The sequence below is a fragment of the Bison bison genome, unplaced genomic scaffold, assembly GCF_000754665.1.
Source record: "Bison bison bison isolate TAMUID 2011002044 unplaced genomic scaffold, Bison_UMD1.0 scf7180017864383, whole genome shotgun sequence".
Classification (NCBI taxonomy): domain Eukaryota; kingdom Metazoa; phylum Chordata; class Mammalia; order Artiodactyla; family Bovidae; genus Bison; species Bison bison.
The window spans coordinates 309,353-328,031 of NW_011494955.1; the positions used below are offsets into that span (position 1 = coordinate 309,353).

Consider the following 18,679-nt stretch of genomic DNA (forward strand, 5'->3'; position numbering starts at 1 on the left):
CTGCAGATGGTGACTGCAGCCATGAAATTAAAAGGTGCTTGCTCCTTGGGAGAAAAGTTATGACCAACCTAGACAGCATATTAAAAAGCAGAGACATTACTTTGCCAACAAACGTCCATCTAGTCAAAGCTTTGGTTTTTCCAGTAGTCATGTATGGATGTGAGAGTTGGACTATAAAGAAAGCTGAGTGCCGAAGAATTGATACTTTTGAACTGTGGTGTTGGAGAAGACTCTTGAGAGTCCCTTGGACTGCAAGGAGGTCCAACCAGTCCATCCTAAAGGAAATCAGTTCTGAATATTCATTGGAAGGACTGATGCTGAACCTGAAACTCCAATACTTTGGCCACCTGATTCGAAGAACTGACTCATTGGAAAAGACCCTGATGCTAGGAAGATTGAAGGCGGGAGGAGAAGGGGTGACAGAGGATGAGATGGTTTGATGGCATCACCCACTCAATGGACGTGAATTTGAATAAGCTCTGGGAGTTGGTGATGGATAGGGAAGCCTGGCGTACTGCAGTCCATGGGGTCGCAGAGTCGGACTCGATTGAGCAACTCAACTGAACTGAACAGTGTTTGGTAGGGCCTGTTCCTCACAGTCTCATCAGCTGGTTATGGCATCATAGTTTTGAATCTTTATCTGATAGGTAAAAAGTGTTATTTCAAAATAGTTCTAATTTTCATTCCCCTAATGAGAATTTTTCTAGTTATGAGCATTTTTAATATATTTAAGAAGCATTTTTTTGTTTTGTGATCTATTCATATTGTATCCATTTTTCAGTAGGTTTGTTGATCTTTTATTTTACCTTTGAAAGTTCCTTACTGGTAATAATAACTTTGCAAATTGCAATTTTTGACAGCTTGTAATCTGTTCATGTTAACAGTGTTGTGGGGTTTTTCTTCCCCAACAATTGGTTTTCTTCCCCAATAAATAGAAACATTTATTTTTACACTATCAAATTTATCAGTATTTTCCTTTATTGCCCTTGGATTTTGATTCATGGGTAGTAAATATTCTCAAGTTTTGGGGAAATTCACCCATGTTTCTCCTAGTGCTTGTATGTCATATTTTACATTTAAATCTTTAATCCACTCAGAATTCATCCTAGTATGAAGTGTGAGGAATGGATTTCATTTTCTCTTTTGCAGGTATACTAAGTATACGTGTATATGGTAGACTAAGTAGTTTAGCTAAAGTCTACTTTTTCCTCACTGAGGTGCCCCTTTTATCACTTACTTTACACATGCAATTAAATCTATTTCTGAATTTTCTTTTCTCTTGAATTGGTCTGTCTACTCACGTGCCAGTACTACAACTTTAAAATTATAGATGCTTCATAATATGGTTTACTATCTAGTAGAGTTGGCCCTCCCACATTACCTTTCATCTTCAGGGTGTTTCTGGCTTTTCTCTCTTGTTTATTATTTAGCCCTTATAAACTGACAGGTGTTGAAAGAGGAGCTAGTAATGATAATAATAATAGTAATAGCTTAAGAGTTTGCTGACTACCAGCCTGGTAAAGCACACACGTGTACTGATTCAGTACTCTTCTTCAGATCAGATCTGTCACTCAGTCGTGTCCGACTCTCTGCGACCCCATGAATCGCAGCATGCCAGGCCTCCCTGTCCATCACCAACTCCTGGAGTTCACTGACACTCATGTCCATCGAGTCGGTGATGCCATCCAGCCATCTCATCCTCTGTCGTCCCCTTCTCTTGCCCCCAAACCCTCCCAGCATCAGAGTCTTTTCCAGTGAGTCAACTCTTCACATCAGGTGGCCAAAGTACTGCAGTTTCAGCTTCAGCATCATTCCTTCCAAAGAAATCCCAGGGCTGATCTCCTTTAGAATGGACTGGTTGGATCTCCTTGCAGTCCAAGGGACTCTCAAGAGTCTTCTCCAACACCATAGTTCAAAAGCATCAATTCTTCGGCGCTCAGCCTTCTTCTCAGATCCATACATGACCACTGGAAAAACCATAGCCTTGACTAGACAGACCTTTGTTGGCAAAGTAATGTCTCTGCTTTTCAATATGCTATCTAGGTTGGTCATAACTTTCCTTCCAAGGAGTAAGCGTCTTTTAATTTCATGGCTGCAATCACCATCTGCAGTGATTTTGGAGCCTCGAAAAATAAAGTCTGACACTGTTTCCACTGTTTCCCCATCTATTTCCCATGAAGTGATGGGACCGGATGCCATGATCTCCATTTTCTGAATGTTGAGCTTTAAGCCAACTTTTTCACTCTCCACTTTCACCAAGAGGCCCTTTAGTTCCTCTTCACTTTCTGCCATAAGGGTGGTGTCATCTGCATATCTGAGGTTATTGATATTTTTATTATTGAATGGAAGGGGAAAGAAAGATAATAACTTAAAAAATTATTTGAATTTTGTTTTTTATAAATAAATAGAAACGTAAGTACGTTTGCAGGCAAAGAAGAAACTACAGCCAAATGAAAGTTCTGTCACATGGCAAGATTAGTCTGATATTAAAATATGAGTAGTAAAATACGAGTACTCCTCTTAGCAAGCCTATATTAACTTCCGCTTGGAACAGATAGGAAAACCGAGGCACAAAGAGGTTAAGTAATTAACTTGAGTGGCAAAACTGGTACGCAAGACCCAAGATTTTGAATCCAGGGCATCTTGCTGCAGAGCTCCCCCCTCCCCAAATATATGCCAGTTCTAGACCAGACTCACTTGGAAATCTGAGATTCCCTTCACTCCTGGTTTGGTCTTGGCCATGTCTTGTCTTCTCTGGAAGATCAATTTTCTCATTGTTGCCAGGGGAGCCCTCAAAGTTGGGGTGTCAAAGCTGAGTGTTGGTGTCACTGGCAGGAACCACTCTGCCTCACATGATGAGTGGAGCTTGTAGGCAGAAACCCAGCACCCCACCCAGGAACAGATGGAACACTGCTGAACAGCTCTCCTACCAACCGGACCCTGCAGGCTTGGGTGTGCTCATAATTCCAGGAACAATCATTGCTCTGTTGGGCAGCGCCTCACACAACTCCAGGGGGTGTCCCTCCCATGCAGAACACTGCTCTCGTCTCTTTCTTTCCCATTTTGTGAGTTTTTAGCTTTTCTTTCTCTTGGTGTCATGAAAGGAACTCCTGCCTTTGGCTGTTCCCACTGAAAAGGCAGCAGGGATATTCTCTGCCACTTGATAACCTGCTTTATCAGAGGATTACCTCTCAGAGGTAAGGAGACTTGTCAGCCACCTGTTGCTGCATCCTGTGTGAGTAAATGTTAATTAACCTCTAAGTACGATCTCTAATTCTGTCTCATCACCAGTGTGGCCCTGATGATACACTTCTGTTAAGATGTTAACAGCGCTGCCTGTGAGAATGCCCACCCTGAGACCCAGCCCTGTATTCCTGGAAACAGCAGCAGTGGAAGAAGCCTCTGCTCTTGTGCTCCTGGAAATATCTTCTTTGCTAGATGTCCTATATAAACAGTTTGAAAGTGGGCACCTCACACCAACTTAACACCCACTTGGAGTAGTGCCAAGTGAACCTGGCAGACGGCTTCTTGTTCCTGAGAGCTTGATTTCAACAAACAGTAGGATCCAATAGGGAAGCAGCTTTTGGACCCATTACAGAGGTGGGAACAAATGCCATTCTCTTTAAGAAGTTACATTGCTGGTGTCAGAAGAATCATCAAGCAGGCACTCCCATCTCTGAAGAGCTCTGGTTAATTTCTAATGTAGATGCACACTGCACATTAGGGAGAGGAGGTGCAAACAATTTTAGGTTTAACTTTTTCTTGTTCCTTCCTAAAATACAGATTGTCTTTCATTAAGTGAAAGCAGCAAACAGTGACCACCAGGAAAACCATAGCCAGCTCGTGGAATGGATCCCAAGCTTGTTTCATGTCAGACACTCAGGTGAGATACACTCACTCAGGAGATGGGCAATGGTTAAAGCTGTTCCCTCCTGAGACAGGCTGGGACCTGAACCTTGGGATCCTTTGCTGCAGTGCCTGCACCTAGACAAATGGTCTCTTTCAGCAACAAAAAACTAAGAAGCTAAAAGGGACTACAACTAGCTGTGTGCCTACACAGTTGGGGCACGTTATCAATGAAGAGATACAAAAAGACCAAAATGAGCAGAAGCAGGGTACTGGCATGTACCCTGTACACAGTGCCACCCAAGGGGTGGGCAGACCACCTAAGTGACCCCTCCACCCCAACTCCTGGACACACCTCTGCTCTCTTGCCACATAAGGAACCAGCTGTCTCCTCCTCAGGAAGCCAGCAAAGGAAGCTGTTACTTGTTTTCCCTTCCCTGAGCTGCAGCACGAATCCCAATAAAGCCTTGCCTGAATTTCTTATCTGGTCTCTTATCTGGAACTTTCACTTCTGTGATGAGATTCTTCAATGGATTTCAAGTCCCCTCCAGAGGAACTACTGGGTACTCTTAATGGTAAATTCCTGGAACCTAAGAATGATAGGAGGTGTGGCTGTCACACACTTTTTACTTACCAGAAGCCAGGTACACTTAGCTTCTCAGTTCCTTATCCTGGTTCTTCCTGATATCCTCAGACAAAGGAGGAGATAGTCCACACGATTCTAATTTTGTTCTGTTTTTTAAAAATGTGTTAATTATCATAGGAGCATTTAAATATTTTTAAATGGGACCAATCAACTATTTAGCCATTCCACTTTTATTCTCATCCATATGCAAACATTTTTTTTAAACATGACAGCATGACCGTGTACATAATGTATTTTTCACTTCATATAATTACAGAATCTGCATAAACATTAGAAACTACAGAATCCACATAAAACAGATTAGAAACTATGCAAATATTCCCAAACGGAAAAATATCTAAGTGAAAAAGAACATTGATACTATAAGTAAAAAACATTGACACTACATTTTAATCAACTGTTTCCATTTTTAATCATCTAAGGAAACATTTACCCACATCAGAGCCTATTCTATTGTTCTTGTTCCTTCTCAAATCTAGGCCTCAGTGGTACTAAGAACACTGTCTAGTTGATCACCTTTAGTAGGATTGTCTTTTAAGGAGTCCTATAAAAGTAGAGGAGCAGAGATTGACCATATGTCATTACACTAAAAACTGTTAATGGTTTTCTTCAAGGATGAGTTCTCTGATATGCAACAAGGGAAGAGCACCAAGTGAAAGCATTTCTCCACTGATTGTATGCAGAAGGTTTCTTTCACTATGAATTCTCTGGTGTTCCGTAACTCAGATGGTCTGCTGAAGGCTTTTTCATGTTACATTCATGTGGTTTTTCCACCTATATATGAATTTTCTGATTCACAATAAGATAAAAATCTCCATCTAAAGATTTCCCACATTGGTTACATTTACAGAGATTCTCTCCAATATGGATTCTTTGATGTCCAATAAGGTGAGAATTCCATTGGGAATACTTTTCCCATGACATTTATGAAGTTTTCCTCCAGTGTGAGTTCTCTGAAGTAACACTTCAAAGTGAGAACTCCAACTGAAGCATTTCCCAACTGATTACACTTTCCCATTGAAGAGAAAGGCTTCTTTCTCTTCAGTGTGAGTTCTTTGATGTGAAGTTACATCAGAGTTCTGAAGGAAAGATTTCTTATATTAATTGTACTCATTAAGACTTCTCTCCATTCTTTGATAGACATTAAAATAAATGACTAAAAGACTTCCCACATTGATTGCAAAAGAACAGTTTTTCCTCAGTATGAGTTTTCTGATGCCTAATTAGTTGATAATTCCCACAGAAAGCCTCCCACATTCATGGCATTCATGGAGCCTTTCTGTAGTACAAATTATGTAATGTCAACAGGTAGGAGCACCAGGTGAAAGACTTCCCACCATTGATCACATTATGCAGTTTTTCTTAGATATGAGAACTCCACTTAATAGATTTACCACACTAATCTTGTCAGTCTCCAGTACGAGTTAAGTCCTATAATTCTAGACATAAACACACACCTCCAATTTTTAGTGTCCTTTGAGGGATTGTTTCAAACTTGACACTAACCTCCAGTAGGTCTTGACATACACAAATGTCATGAACAATGCTGGAAGTGGCAAATGTGAATGAAGAGCAAGGAGAAGGAAGACCATATAATTTGGTGGATGAAGATCCTGAGGAATTGGTCATCCATTAGCTCATTCTATACTCTGAAAAAGTTCCACTCTCATACACCAAAGTCCTTATTTGACCCTTATTAGAGCCCTGAAAAATTGCTTTAATCCTGTTTCACCTTCACCTTCTATTTTCCGTTGGCCATATTTTTCCAATGACAATCTAAGCCGCTAGGGGCTGGAAGATGATTCTCACGTGGCCTTTGAATTCTTTTCTGTAGGCATTCAAGGCCTGCTTGTTGAGCAAATAACTAAATATATGTAGATCTCTTGGCTCTGCTGCTCACCGGTTCTGTCCCCACAAATAGGAAGAAGACTGCCAACCTGGGAAGGTTACTGTGCACACCAAGAAGATACTGAAGCCACATGGGAGCTCTCTTGGTTGTCTAGATGGTTGGCATTCATTAAATTTCAGCTCCAAAAGAACAGCTGTAATGGTGGTTGTTTCTATGTTCTGTGATCTGTGGATATGAGACAGAAGAAAACCAGATCTTAACTTCTCCATTTTCTCCAGCCTTCAGCTGACACAATGTAATAAATCCCGCATCATTTTATGCTATATTAAGTGTGAACTCTTACATTCACATCAGAGATGAGGTGTCTCTGGCCTTCCGAAGCAGTCAACTTATGACATGAAGTTACCCACAGCCTGAAATCTTTCCCAACTGAGCCTTTATTACTTTCACATTTCCTTCAGTGAGAGAATGGTGAGTACAGAGGCTCCTGCCATGAGACTAGGGCACTGCCGGCCCTCCTGGTGGCATCATCCACCATTCCCTGGTTGATCATCCTCTAGCTCACCATCCAGGCTGCTCATATAATCCTGACAGATGTCCATTCATCTGAAGGAGGTTCATGCAACACCCGCCCTCCTACCTGCTGATCATGCTCCCAGAGCATTTCCTTCACCTGCCTCCCCACACACTCCCCTTATGCACTCTGGGACAAATTCCCACATCCACCCAGGGCCCATCCTTTTGTTTTAACATTGCTTCTTTTAACTAAGTCATTAGTGAAAAGATGTTTAAATAGGTGGAAAAAAACACACAGAGACCCTACTACAGAAATATATCGTTTATTTATCCAAGTTCTCTTTCAACCCTTGTCCATATGCATAAATACTTTACCACAAACATCAGTGCACAGACTTCTTGGTATCTGTTTTTTAAACTTACGTTACAAGCATTTTCAGGTTTCACTAGTTATTACTTTTAACAACCAATGAACAAACAAATTAGAACGGCAAATCAACTGAGCAAACACCTAGGAGCGACTGATGTATTCATTAGCAGTAACTCCCCCACTGGTTTTCTTAAGTGCAGGGCGGTGTTTCTGGTCGTCCTTGGGTCTTCAGAATTTCATCACCAGAGACTTTCATTCATATCCGAATCCCAACCAGGTTTCCTCAGGTGACACTGCTGCAACGGTGACGCCTCCTCAAACGGCTTGAGAGCTGGGAGGTAGGCTATTTCTTCTTGCATTTCACCCTGCTGTGCGTTTTCTGGTGCCCTATCAGGTGCGAGCTCTGCGTGAAGGCCTTTCCGCACTTGCTACAGGTGTAGGGGCGCTCGCCGGTGTGAGTCCGCTGATGCCGGATGAGATGGGAGCTCTGGCGGAAGGCTTTGCCGCAGTCCGGACACGGGTAGGGCTTGGCCCCGGTGTGGGTCCGCAGGTGCTGGGAGATGGCCGAGCGGTCGTTGAAAGTCCTCCCGCACTCGTGACACACGAAGGGTCTCTCCCCAGTGTGAACCCTCTGGTGCTGCCTGAGGGAGGAGCTCTGCACGAACGCCTTCCCGCAGTCCCGACACACATAGGGCTTCTCTCCCGTGTGGATCTTCTTGTGCACCGAGAAGTACCTGGGATTCCGGAACGTCTTCCCGCATTCGCTGCACCGGCACACCTGGCTCCCTTTGTGAATTCGCGTGAAGGTGATCTGCGGGGCGTTCCGGGCGCAGGGCCTCCTGCCCCCGTCGCCGCCGCTCTCCACAGCCTTCCCGGCGCCGCCGCGCTTTGGAGGAAGCTTTACGCATGCGCCGCGTGTCCCCCTTTTAAGCCAGGGGTCGCGCTTGCGCAAGCGCTTTCTAGGAACAGCTTTCTGAAGGGAGACGCGGCCGCGGTCCGGGCCTGTGCTCGCCTGGGGTTGGGGGCTGTCCCCGGGCGGCTGCGGGGGGAGGGTATTTTCCGAAGCGAGTGTCACCGGTTTCAGCGCTGTGTCCCAGACTCCCGGGGCCCCGGCCTCCAGAGCCTCTCCGGGGGTGGAGGGCCGGGCGTCATCCGCCGAGGACCCCTCCTCCTCCTTCAGGGGGCAGGCGGGCCCCTCCTCAGGAGGTCCAGGCTGTGGCGTTAACTGCTTGCTGTCCAGGGTCGTCTCCCACCCTGAAAGAAACCCAGACGTGTGGACCGCGTTGAGAAAGTGCTGAAACGGGTCGATAATACGACATAATCAGATATCCAGAAGCTTCCTCCCGCCCCAAGTGCAGCCACGCAGGCTGGGGAGAGATACCGAAGCACTGAAGCAGCAGAGCTCAGCAGATGGCTGAGCGTCTGGGTTCTCATATCCCCTTGGAGTTTGGACAGCAAATCAGTCCTTCACTGGACCCGAGGCTGCCTCTGTCCACACCTTGCCTGCCCTTCTAGGTCTACAGCGTCAGCTAAAGGCCTGGAGGCTGCAGGGGACTCTTGAAGGCACATATAGGCCTTGCGCTGGGCCCAGAGGAGGTATAAGCCTGGACTTACAGCCTCTGGGGCATCCCAGTCCTGGGGACGGTGGCGGGGCCTTACCCACAGACACCAGGTGTCCGAAGGTCTCCAGCATCACGTCGTGGTACTCAGTCCGCTGTGTTGGGTCCAGCAGCCCCCACTCCTCCGTGCTGAAGTCCACAGCCACGTCCAGGAAGGTCACTGGATCCTGCAACGTCACACACGTGTCTCAGCAGGAAGTTCAGAGACCTTGGTAGGTACACAAGAGAGGCTGGCAGGGACATTCCAACAGAGCTCACTGTGCTGGCACTCCCAGCTTTGGGGGTTTACTGGGAAACACTGCCTGGGGCCTGTAAGAGGTCCAGTGAGTGTGTTCTGATGAAACCAGAGTCTGGGGCCCAGACAGGAGTTCCTTCACAAGGACTACAAGTGCCACAGACTGCTTCCTTTTCCCCATGACTTCCCACAGGGGACTGCCCCTCGGGTTGCCTCGGGGTGGGGCAGCAGACCAGCTGCAGTATGGTAAGTCCTATCGAGACGCTGACCAGGACTCTGGGAGTAAGAGGTCTTCCACTGCCCTAACCCAGATGGGAAGCACTCTGCCCACAAGGGGCAGAGCCTGCTTGAGAAGCAAGAGGCTGGAACACCTGAATACAGCCATACCTGCCTGTACGAAGCCTGAAGCCTGCCTCAGACCAGTCGTTACACGAGACCACTTCTGTGCTCAAGCCAGGTGTCAGCCCTGACCAAGGCCATATACACACCATCACCGGCCACTTTCTGAGCCTCGACAGTCAGTAAGACAGGACCAGTCCTATTTTGTCTACAACCTGGCTCTGGTTATTTTGAAGCAAATACCAGGCTTTGTTTTAAACACCATAAACACCCAAGTCTGTGTTTCCAGAGAATGAAGTCTCTTTTGTTTTAACTGAGATCCAGCAGTCATCTGCATGCCAGGGCTCAAGGCTGCCTGCCTCTCACTTCGCCCTTCTTCCTCTTCCGTCCAGGTTTCCTGACTCCAGGTCAGTGTGCCCCATCATGGTCTCCAATGCCATTATGGACACTGGAGGGCAGACCTGCCGGGGAAGTCAGGACCAGAGAAGGAAAGTGCAACACTCCCCACTCACCTCAGGCAGTGCCTTCACGGGCCAGGCAGCTGTGTCCTGCTGAGCTGCGGGAGGGAGAGTGCCGGGGGCGCCCTGGGTGGGCAGTGCTGGGAAGAGATGTCAGCACAGGGTTAGCAGGGCAAGGGCAGCCCACCTCTGGCTCTGGGATGCCTGGGGCCGGCACACACCTGCAGCTCATCCCATCAGTCCTTTCTTTGACCTGTACCCAAATCCCACTTTTGTGACCACAGGGCACTGGCGTCCCTCCTGCTGGCCCCTCTCCCTGCCTCTCCAAGGACTGTTCTGGAAGCAGGCCCTCCACTGAGGCAGCCGAGTCACCGCCACATCACCTCAGCAGCTGGCTTCACACCTTCTCCCCAAACACAGAGATCCACTGCTGGCCTCCGAGTCCTCCCTCCCTCTGTCCCCCCTCCCCACGAAGGGTGGGACTTTCTCTGGCTGCCAGGACCAGACTCATTCTCTCAAACGTATCTTGATGCATTTTACCAAGTTTCTTCCACCTTAGAAAACAGCTCTGCCCAGCTCTGTGATGCTTTGACGTGACTCTCCCCATGTGTCCCCACACGATCCTTAGGCTTCTATGATGATGATGCGCTCCCCCCCGCGCCCCCGCCCCCGCCACTATCAAGGGGACACATGGTATGACCCAGGCTGGGCCGCCAGGCTGTTGCTTCCTCCTGGCCAAAATGACTGCCTCAGGGACAAACCCCGGCCCCCCAGCCAGCCAGTGAGAGCCAAAGAGGCAACTGCTGGAACATACAGGAAAGAGAAACCCCATGCTGGGAGCCCTATGTGGAAACAGTGTGCATTTGCGTGCAGCTCCCAGAGGAATGATGTAGCAGACGACAAGCCCTGAAGACGTCTGGACTGCTGGGTCTAGCCATGCCTGAACCTGAATCACTCTGGACATTTTCAGTAAATTGTATTTCTCCCTTGAACCACTCTGTGCAAGGGTTCACAGCAGTCACACCCAAGTTCAACAGAATGCTGACCAAAAATGCAGGGTTCCTTGGAAAGCCTATTCCATTGTCTTCTGTAATACTAATTGGTTTCATTTGCCCCCGTGGTGTGACATGGACTCACTGACTTTCATCTCATGAGCTTGACAACCGTCTTCCTGGCACCTGTATTAGCTCCCTGGTTTAACAAGCTGCCATGACAGTGGCTCAAAATAACACGAATTTGCTGTGTTACAGTTATGGAGATTAGAAGTTTGATACAAACTCAGGGGGCTAAATCAAAGTGCTCCCAGGGCTGTATTCCTTCTGGAGACTTAGGGAGAATGTATTCCTTGCTCCTTCCAGTTCCCGGAGGCTCGCTGCCCATGACACTTTCCTTGTAGCACCCCTGCTTCAGCTGTCACATCTACTCTGACTCTGACCCTCCTGCCTGTCTTCCTTAGGATCCTTGCAATGACCTTGGGTCCTTCCAAATAATCCAGGTTAACCTGTCCATCTCTAGATCCTTAACGTTATCACACATGTGAAGTCCCTTGTCCCTTTCACCATGTGAGGTTCACAGGGTTCTAATGTGGATATCTTTGGGACCCTCAGCCTGCTGACCACAGCACCCCAGACTCGGTGCACGTGAAGAGACCACTCCTGCGGCTGCCAGCCCTGCTCTCTGCCCACACCTGTTTCTCCAGGAAGCCCTGTTCTCTGGATGCCACTCTCCAGGCTCAGATTCCCTCCGTCCTCCTCAAGCATCAGTCAGTCAACCGTTCACTCACTCAAGAAGCATCTTTTGAGTACCGGTCATGGACACAGAAAATGGAGGTGAGCCAACAGGTGTCTGTGCTCTACAGAACTCAGCCTAATGAAAATCAAGTCTCATCAAGGCTGGATCCCCAATACGTCCCAAACTTGTACCATCTCCCTGGCCCACTGCTGCCGTCACCACTCTACCCACTGCTGTCAGATGCATGTTCACTTGTCAGACTCCCATCTTTCTTGCTAGGTTGGAGGCTTGTTGACCTCACGAGTCCATGAATCCTGTCTCAGTCATCACATTATTCACAGCCCCCAATGAGTGTGTGATGTTAGAAGCCACTTCAGAAATACATACATATACACCTGTGTGACTGAAATGGATGCAGCAGGGAACCCAGGATAAAAATGAAGCACATTATCTGCTGGCCTCCATCAGAAATGTGTGGAGGGCTCATTAAAGAACGCAGTGCCAGGGTGGGAGGGAGGTTCTAGAGGGAGGGGACACATGTATACTTATGGCTGATTTACATTGTTGTACAGCAGAAACTAACATAGCACTGTAAAGCAATTATCTTCCAATTTTAAAAAAAGGGACGCAGTGCCAGGCCCCACCCGAGAGTTTCAGCAGCTTTGAGGTAGGGCCTGAGGCCTTCCATTTCCACAAACAGGTCCAGGGATGAGGCCATTCTCAAAGTTCTTTGATCTAGTGGTAGTGACAGGTATGTCAGCAAGGAAACATCTAAAGTAGGGGTCCCCATTCCTGGGTTGCAGACAGGTACCAGCCCAAGGCCTGTTAGGAACCAGGCCACACAGCAGGAGGTGAGTGGTGGGTAAGACAGCAAAGCTCCATCGGCTGATCCCCATGGTTTCCATTACAGCCCGAACCACACCCTCCACGCCTGTCTATGGAAAAACTGTCTTTCACAACATTCCTTGGTGCCAAAAAGGTTGGGGACTGATGATCTAAAACTGATTCCCCAAATGGGGTTGGGGAAGGGGAGGAAGCAGATGCCCTTGGCCTAGATGGAGTGGGCGCCACCCTTCTGCCACCCGTCAGGAAGGCTGGGTTCTTTTGCTCCCACCCTCGAGACACCCTCCCAGGAACAGCCATCTCCCCACCCTTCCATGGAACTCACTTTCCTCCTCAGAGATCCAGGTCACGTCCTCCACCAGGGCCACTGCCTGCCGGCAGTCCACTGGGTGCTGCGACTCCACCCATAGCCGCAGCTTCTCAGGCAGTGCGCCCAGGAACTGCTCCAGCACCAGCAGCTCCAGCATCTGGTCCTTGGAGTGCGCCTCGGGCCGCAGCCACTGGCAGCAGAGCTCCCGGAGTTGGGCCAGCGCCTCGCGGGGACCAGCCACCTCCTCAAAGTGGAAACCCCGGAACCTCTGCCGAGCCATCTCAGGATCAGCCGTAGGCTTATCCAGATGTTGAGGGGGCTCCCTGAGAACCTCTGGGCTCAGGCCCTCATCTTCAGCATACAGAGCCCGGATCTGGGCATTCCGGGGAACAGCCACCTCCTGGTTCAGGGTGAGGACTTCAACCACCTCGATGTTCATCAGGGGATTCCCAGCAGGAAAAGGATCCAACTGAGGTTCCAACTGAGCCTCAGGACACTCTGAAAGTTGAAAACAGAGCAAGACAGATGGGCAAAAAAATGCATGAAAAGTTTCGCAATGTTGTTAGCCACCAGGAAAATACAAGTCAAAAACCACTGTGAAATATCACTTCCCAGTCTCTAGGATGGCTATTATCAAGGATGGGTGGTAACAGCTGTTGGTGAGGATGTGGAAAACCTAGAACTCTTGCACACAGTAGTAGGAATACAGAATGCTACACTACTTTGCAAAACAGTCTGGTAGCTCCTCAACAAGTTACACATAGAGTTATATCATGATACACGGGTTTCAATCCAAAAGAATTCAAAACACATGTCAACACAAAAACTTGTACAAGAACGTTCACAGCAGCATTATTCAAAATTGCCAAAAAAGAAAAACAAACACCCATCAAATGATAAATGAATAAACAAAATAAGATCTATCCATATGATACATTTGTCTTTGGCAATAAAAAGGAATGAAGTTTTGATACATACTACAGCATGAATGAACCTTGACAACATTATGCTAAGTGAAAGAAACCAGACACAAAAGGCCACATATGTATGGTTCTATTTATATGAAATGTCCAAAATTCACAAATACAGAGAGACAGAAAGTAGAGTGGTTTCCAGGAGAAAGGAGAGATGAGGGGGTTGGGGGGTGACGGCTTCTTTAGGATATAGAAACTATTTTGAAATGAGATCATACTGATGGTTGCACAACCTTGTGAATATAATAAAAACCACTGAACTGTTACTTTCAAAGGGTGAACTTTATGATATATAAATTATTTCTTAACACAGAATAACAACAACAAAAAAACCCCAAGAGACAACAAGAACTGTGTCGCTATATATGCCTGCCCATGAGGCGAACTGAACCTGACCCCACCTCCGTGGGGGCCAAGAGTGAGAATATCTGGGAAAGACAGGGGTGCTGGGTCTGGGCAGAGAGTCCAGAGAGCATTTGCTAAACGGAATTCCAGGATGGCCCTGAAATGCTAAGGAACACACACAAAGTAACAGGAAACAAGAGAGTTCTCTACAACTCCAAGAATAAATGCTAATTCTGAATGAGTTAAAGATTCAAAAAATAAGTTGAAAAATGTGAATAACACAGATTACGATTTACTTTCAGTTAGACTTGTTTTATAAAGACAGAAATGGCATAGCTGTATCCAGAGCAAACCCGCACTTTCACCGTTGCTATCGTAAGTGGAAGTGCTTAAGCACAGCTCTGCTTGGAAAGGAATTTATAGACGAACTCAAAGCCTAGCAATGGATGCCTAGGACCTTTACCAGATGAATCTGCATATATCCGGGAGCCATCCAGAGGTGAAAACACAACTTCTGTGATACCCAGAGAATGAACACACAGACAATGGCCAGCCAAGATGAAAGTGAAAGTGAAGTCACTCAGTCATGTCCGACTCTTTGGGACCCCATGGACTGAAGCCTGCCAGGCTCCTCCATCCACGGATTTTCCAGGCAAGAATACTGGAGTGGGTTGCCATTTCCTTCTCCAGGGGATCTTCCAGGCCCAGTGATCAAACCTGGGTCTCTGGCAAGAGCCACCAGGCTCAGTGGTAGAGTCCGAGTCCACCTGCCAATGCAGGAGACATGGGATCCATCCCTGATCCGGGAAGATCCCACAGGCTGTGGAGTAACTAAGCCTCTGTGTCACAAATAATTAGCCTGTGCTCTAGAGCCAAGGAGTCACAACTACTGAGTCCACGTCCTACAGCCCCAGCTCCACAATGAGAAGCCCGAGCACCACAACAGAGAGTAGACCCCACTCTCCGCCCCTAGAGAAAGGCCAGAGCAGCAACAGCAAAATAAAAGTATTAAAAAAAAAAAAAATGCTGGCTGAGGGGCCCAGTGGACAAAGCATTTACCTCAATTGGACTCATCAGTACAGCCATCCCAGCCGAGTCGGTAGGCGGAGGGGCCCCAGGAGGGCAGCTCCCGTTCCAGCCCGGAGACAGATTCTGGCCGAATGGAGCCCACGCCGAGCCTCTGATCCACCTCAGAACAGCTGTACCAGTGCCTACCCCACTTGCTATACCTCAGCGCAGCCCAGGGTTCCCAAGATCCCCACCATGCAACTGATTTGAGTACACAAAGAGTTCACAATGGACGCCTAGGAACTTTACCATACTAATCTACTTATGAGCAGGGAGCCAGCCAGAGATGAAAACGTGACTTCTGTGATACCCAGAGAATGAATACACAGATAAAGGAAAGCCAGTATAAGACAACAGAACTCGGAACTACAACTTCTGTGGCAACAAGCCCAGCTCTCAGGACTTGGTTGATAACTTCCAGTTTTTCTTTCTGACCCCCAAGCCAATACTCTCCAATCAGAACCTTCTCTTTTTTTTCACCATGATCTTCCCCCTCCCAATCTGCTTTACTCTCAGTTCAGTTAGTAAAGAATCTGCCAGCAACGCAGGAGATCCTGATTCAATTCCTGGGTCAGGAATATCCCCTGAAGAAGCGATAGGCTACCCACTCCAGTATTCTTGGGCTTCCCTTGTGGCTCAGCTGGTAAAGAATCCACCTGCAATGTGGGAGACCTGGGTTCGATCCCTGGGTTGGGAAGATTCCCCTGGAGAAAGGAAAGGCTACCCACTCCAGTATTCTGGCCTTGAGATTTCCATGGACTGTATAGACTCATTGGGTCGCAAAGAGTCGGACACAACTGAGAGACCTTCACTTCACTTCAAACACAAAGGATGGTGGTTGACCTCCCCTGCTAGGTTCAACTCTTGAGTAATAGCCTCTGCATGTCCTCTTTTGAGCGGGCTTTATTTCCACAACACTCACTTCCAGGGCAATGTGGTAAATGATGGAGTAAAACTGGAAGACACAGGGAGTATTCAAACACAGGTCAAGAAAATTGTGAAAGATCCCCTTGTGAGCATTATAAAATTCGTACGTTGATTTTAGGGGGACTATGACAACATTGGAATGTTCCTGTCACATGCAGTAAAAAGCAGAACAGGAAATTACTGTTGAAAACGAGTCCCCCTAAAAACGACTTCCCTACCGAGTTTACGCTTAACCTCTATTATCCAAAACTGTATCCCCTTTCTTGTCCCCTCTGACTTCAATTCCGGAATCCACCAGTGTCAGACGACCAAAACTGCTGTGATCGATAGCATCGTACTTTAATACAAACTGAAGCTGTCTGTCCAGGGCAAGATGAGCTAACAGATCCTGGAGCCATGGATCACCTGGCCAGAGACGTCGTGATAAGTCATCTCCAACTGTGCGACGCTATGGAGCCTACCAGGCTCCTCTGTCCATGGGGGTTCTCCAGGCAAGAATACTGGAGCAGGTTGCCAAAAAACAGGATTAAGAAATGTCCAAAAAAAAAAAAGAAATTATTAACCCCAGCCTCTCCAATCTTTCCCTTTAAAACACTCCTAGGATTTGTCTCCACATAATAAACCTTTACTTTGCTGCAAACTCCCGCTGTTGGAGTTTGGCTTTCTACGCCTGGCGCACACGAGGTCAGTTATATTACTGTGGAGTAACTGCAGCTGCTTAAAGAAAAAAAATCTGAAAGCGACTAGGAGTAGCGGCTGCTTGTTCGCTGTCTCCGTGCTTTCCCTTGCCGTCTGTGGCCACCCAAGCACCTGCCGCCTATGTCGCCGCGCACTTGGCTGCGGCGGCTGCGCAGCTGGTTTTGGTAGAGCCCGTGCCCACACCAGACGACTGTGTACGAAGTGCGCCCGACCCCTCCTCCCAAGGGTGAAGAATTTAGATGCCTATGCTCCCTTCACAACCGCACCAGCTCCTCTCCAAGTTCTAGGAGCTTAGGGCCGCGACTTCCGGCCTGGACGGAAATGCGTCATGCTCCCGCCGCACTACAACTCCCAGGAGCCTCCAAGACGTGCGACTTCCGGCGCCGCCATGTTGAGGCTTTGGGTTTCTCTGAGGCCTTTGGCAGGATTGCGGCTCACTCGCCTCTCACCTCTTCCTTTCGCGTTCCCTTTCCCGGTCTCCCTGGGTCAGTGCGGCGGAGCCTCCATACACACCTTCCCGAGCTGCAAGTCTGTCTTGTTGGGTGACGTTGGGTGTCGGGAGCGCGGCCACTTTGCTCGAGAGTAACGAGCACCTGGATTCCCGACCCATTTTCCTCCCCCGCTCCCACATTCTTTCCTTGTCTCCTTTGGGCTTTTTTGTCCTCCTTTCTCCGAATTTTCTGATTACACACCTCGACTGGGCAGCGGCCTCCACGGACCTCACGAGTTTTGCCCGTTGCTGGCGCGTAGTGAGTCAGCTCGGAGTCACAAGTCGCCCAGTGCCAGCTGGGGCCGCTCATCCAGACTGGCCTTGGGCGCTCCAGGGTTGAAAAACAGCTCCTGGGCCACGCTGTCACGTAATGGCCGCTGCCCGGTCACTCCTTTCCTACTTTTAAAGGATTTTTTCCTTGATGAAAATCATGACAGACATTTGACCTTCCATTTCCAAACCCTTCCCCCAACTTCCTCTCAAATAAGGCTTTGAGTTAGCTTCATGTGGATGCTTGCCTGCCTTAGTTCATACCTGCGTTATCTTGAACATTTATTTAGTTCCCTTCCTGTTCCTCAGGATTCTGGAGGCTTATTCCCGCCTCGATGGACATGAGTTTGAGTAAGCTCTGGGAGTTGGTGATGGAAGGGAGGCCTGGCGTGCTGTAGTCCATGGGGTCGCAAAGCGTGGGACCCGACTGAACGACTGAACAGAACTGATTCCCGCCTCCCCGCCCAGTCATTCTTGACTTGAAAGCACAGTTTTTTTCTTTTAATTACAGCTCTTAAGGCTTGGAATTTCTCTCTGAGGATAACAAGGTGGGGCTCCCTAGGGGCTCCGTGCTGGGCCACAAGCACCATTTTGAGCAATAATCATGCATGACACTTAAAAGAAAAACCTTAATTCTCCAGATTGCTTAATAGCTTTTTACTTTATGAAATTTCCGTGTTTTATTCCTTGGTTAATCAGAGGAATTTTTATTTAGTGCTTTCTCCCTTAAAAAAAATTTTTTTTTTGTATTCTACTTCATTCTCTCTAACCTCACCCCTTCTTTAATCTGGGCCATATATTTACTTCCTCCTTATCGTTGTGGGCACCAGGGTGTTTTCCTTTGTTGCTGAATCCAGTGTATCCGCCCTCTCTCTGCTGTAGCAACCCTTCAGGTGGACACTGGTTATGCAGTTATCATAAACACCTACTGGATGCTGTGCAGTACCTGAAATGGCCGCGGGTAAGTGTCACTCCAGGCACCTCAGTCCTCTGTCTCATCTCAGGAACAACTCCCCAATCCCTCTAAAGGGAACCCTCAATGCTGTCTGTATTGGCCCCACTTGACAGAAAAATGAAAGCTCTGTGTAGGCTGAACCTGGATCCACACCTCATTCAGGCGGGGCTGACTAACCTACCCATCTGC

General features: G+C 47.8%; 1 protein-coding gene across 1 annotated transcript in view; it reads right to left on the minus strand.

Annotated features, from left to right (window-relative positions):
- Window positions 1-7,164: 7,164 nt before the first annotated feature.
- The window catches only part of ZNF274 (zinc finger protein 274), a 23,916-nt gene continuing 12,401 nt past the window's right edge, over window positions 7,165-18,679 (minus strand). The window contains exons 5-8 of the mRNA XM_010857632.1: window positions 12,778-13,260; window positions 9,933-10,018; window positions 8,887-9,013; window positions 7,165-8,481 (exon numbers count right to left, since the gene is read on the minus strand). Coding sequence (XP_010855934.1) covers window positions 7,571-8,481; window positions 8,887-9,013; window positions 9,933-10,018; window positions 12,778-13,260 — 1,607 coding nt within the window. The 3' untranslated portion in view covers window positions 7,165-7,570. The remainder of the gene's footprint in view (window positions 8,482-8,886; window positions 9,014-9,932; window positions 10,019-12,777; window positions 13,261-18,679) is intronic.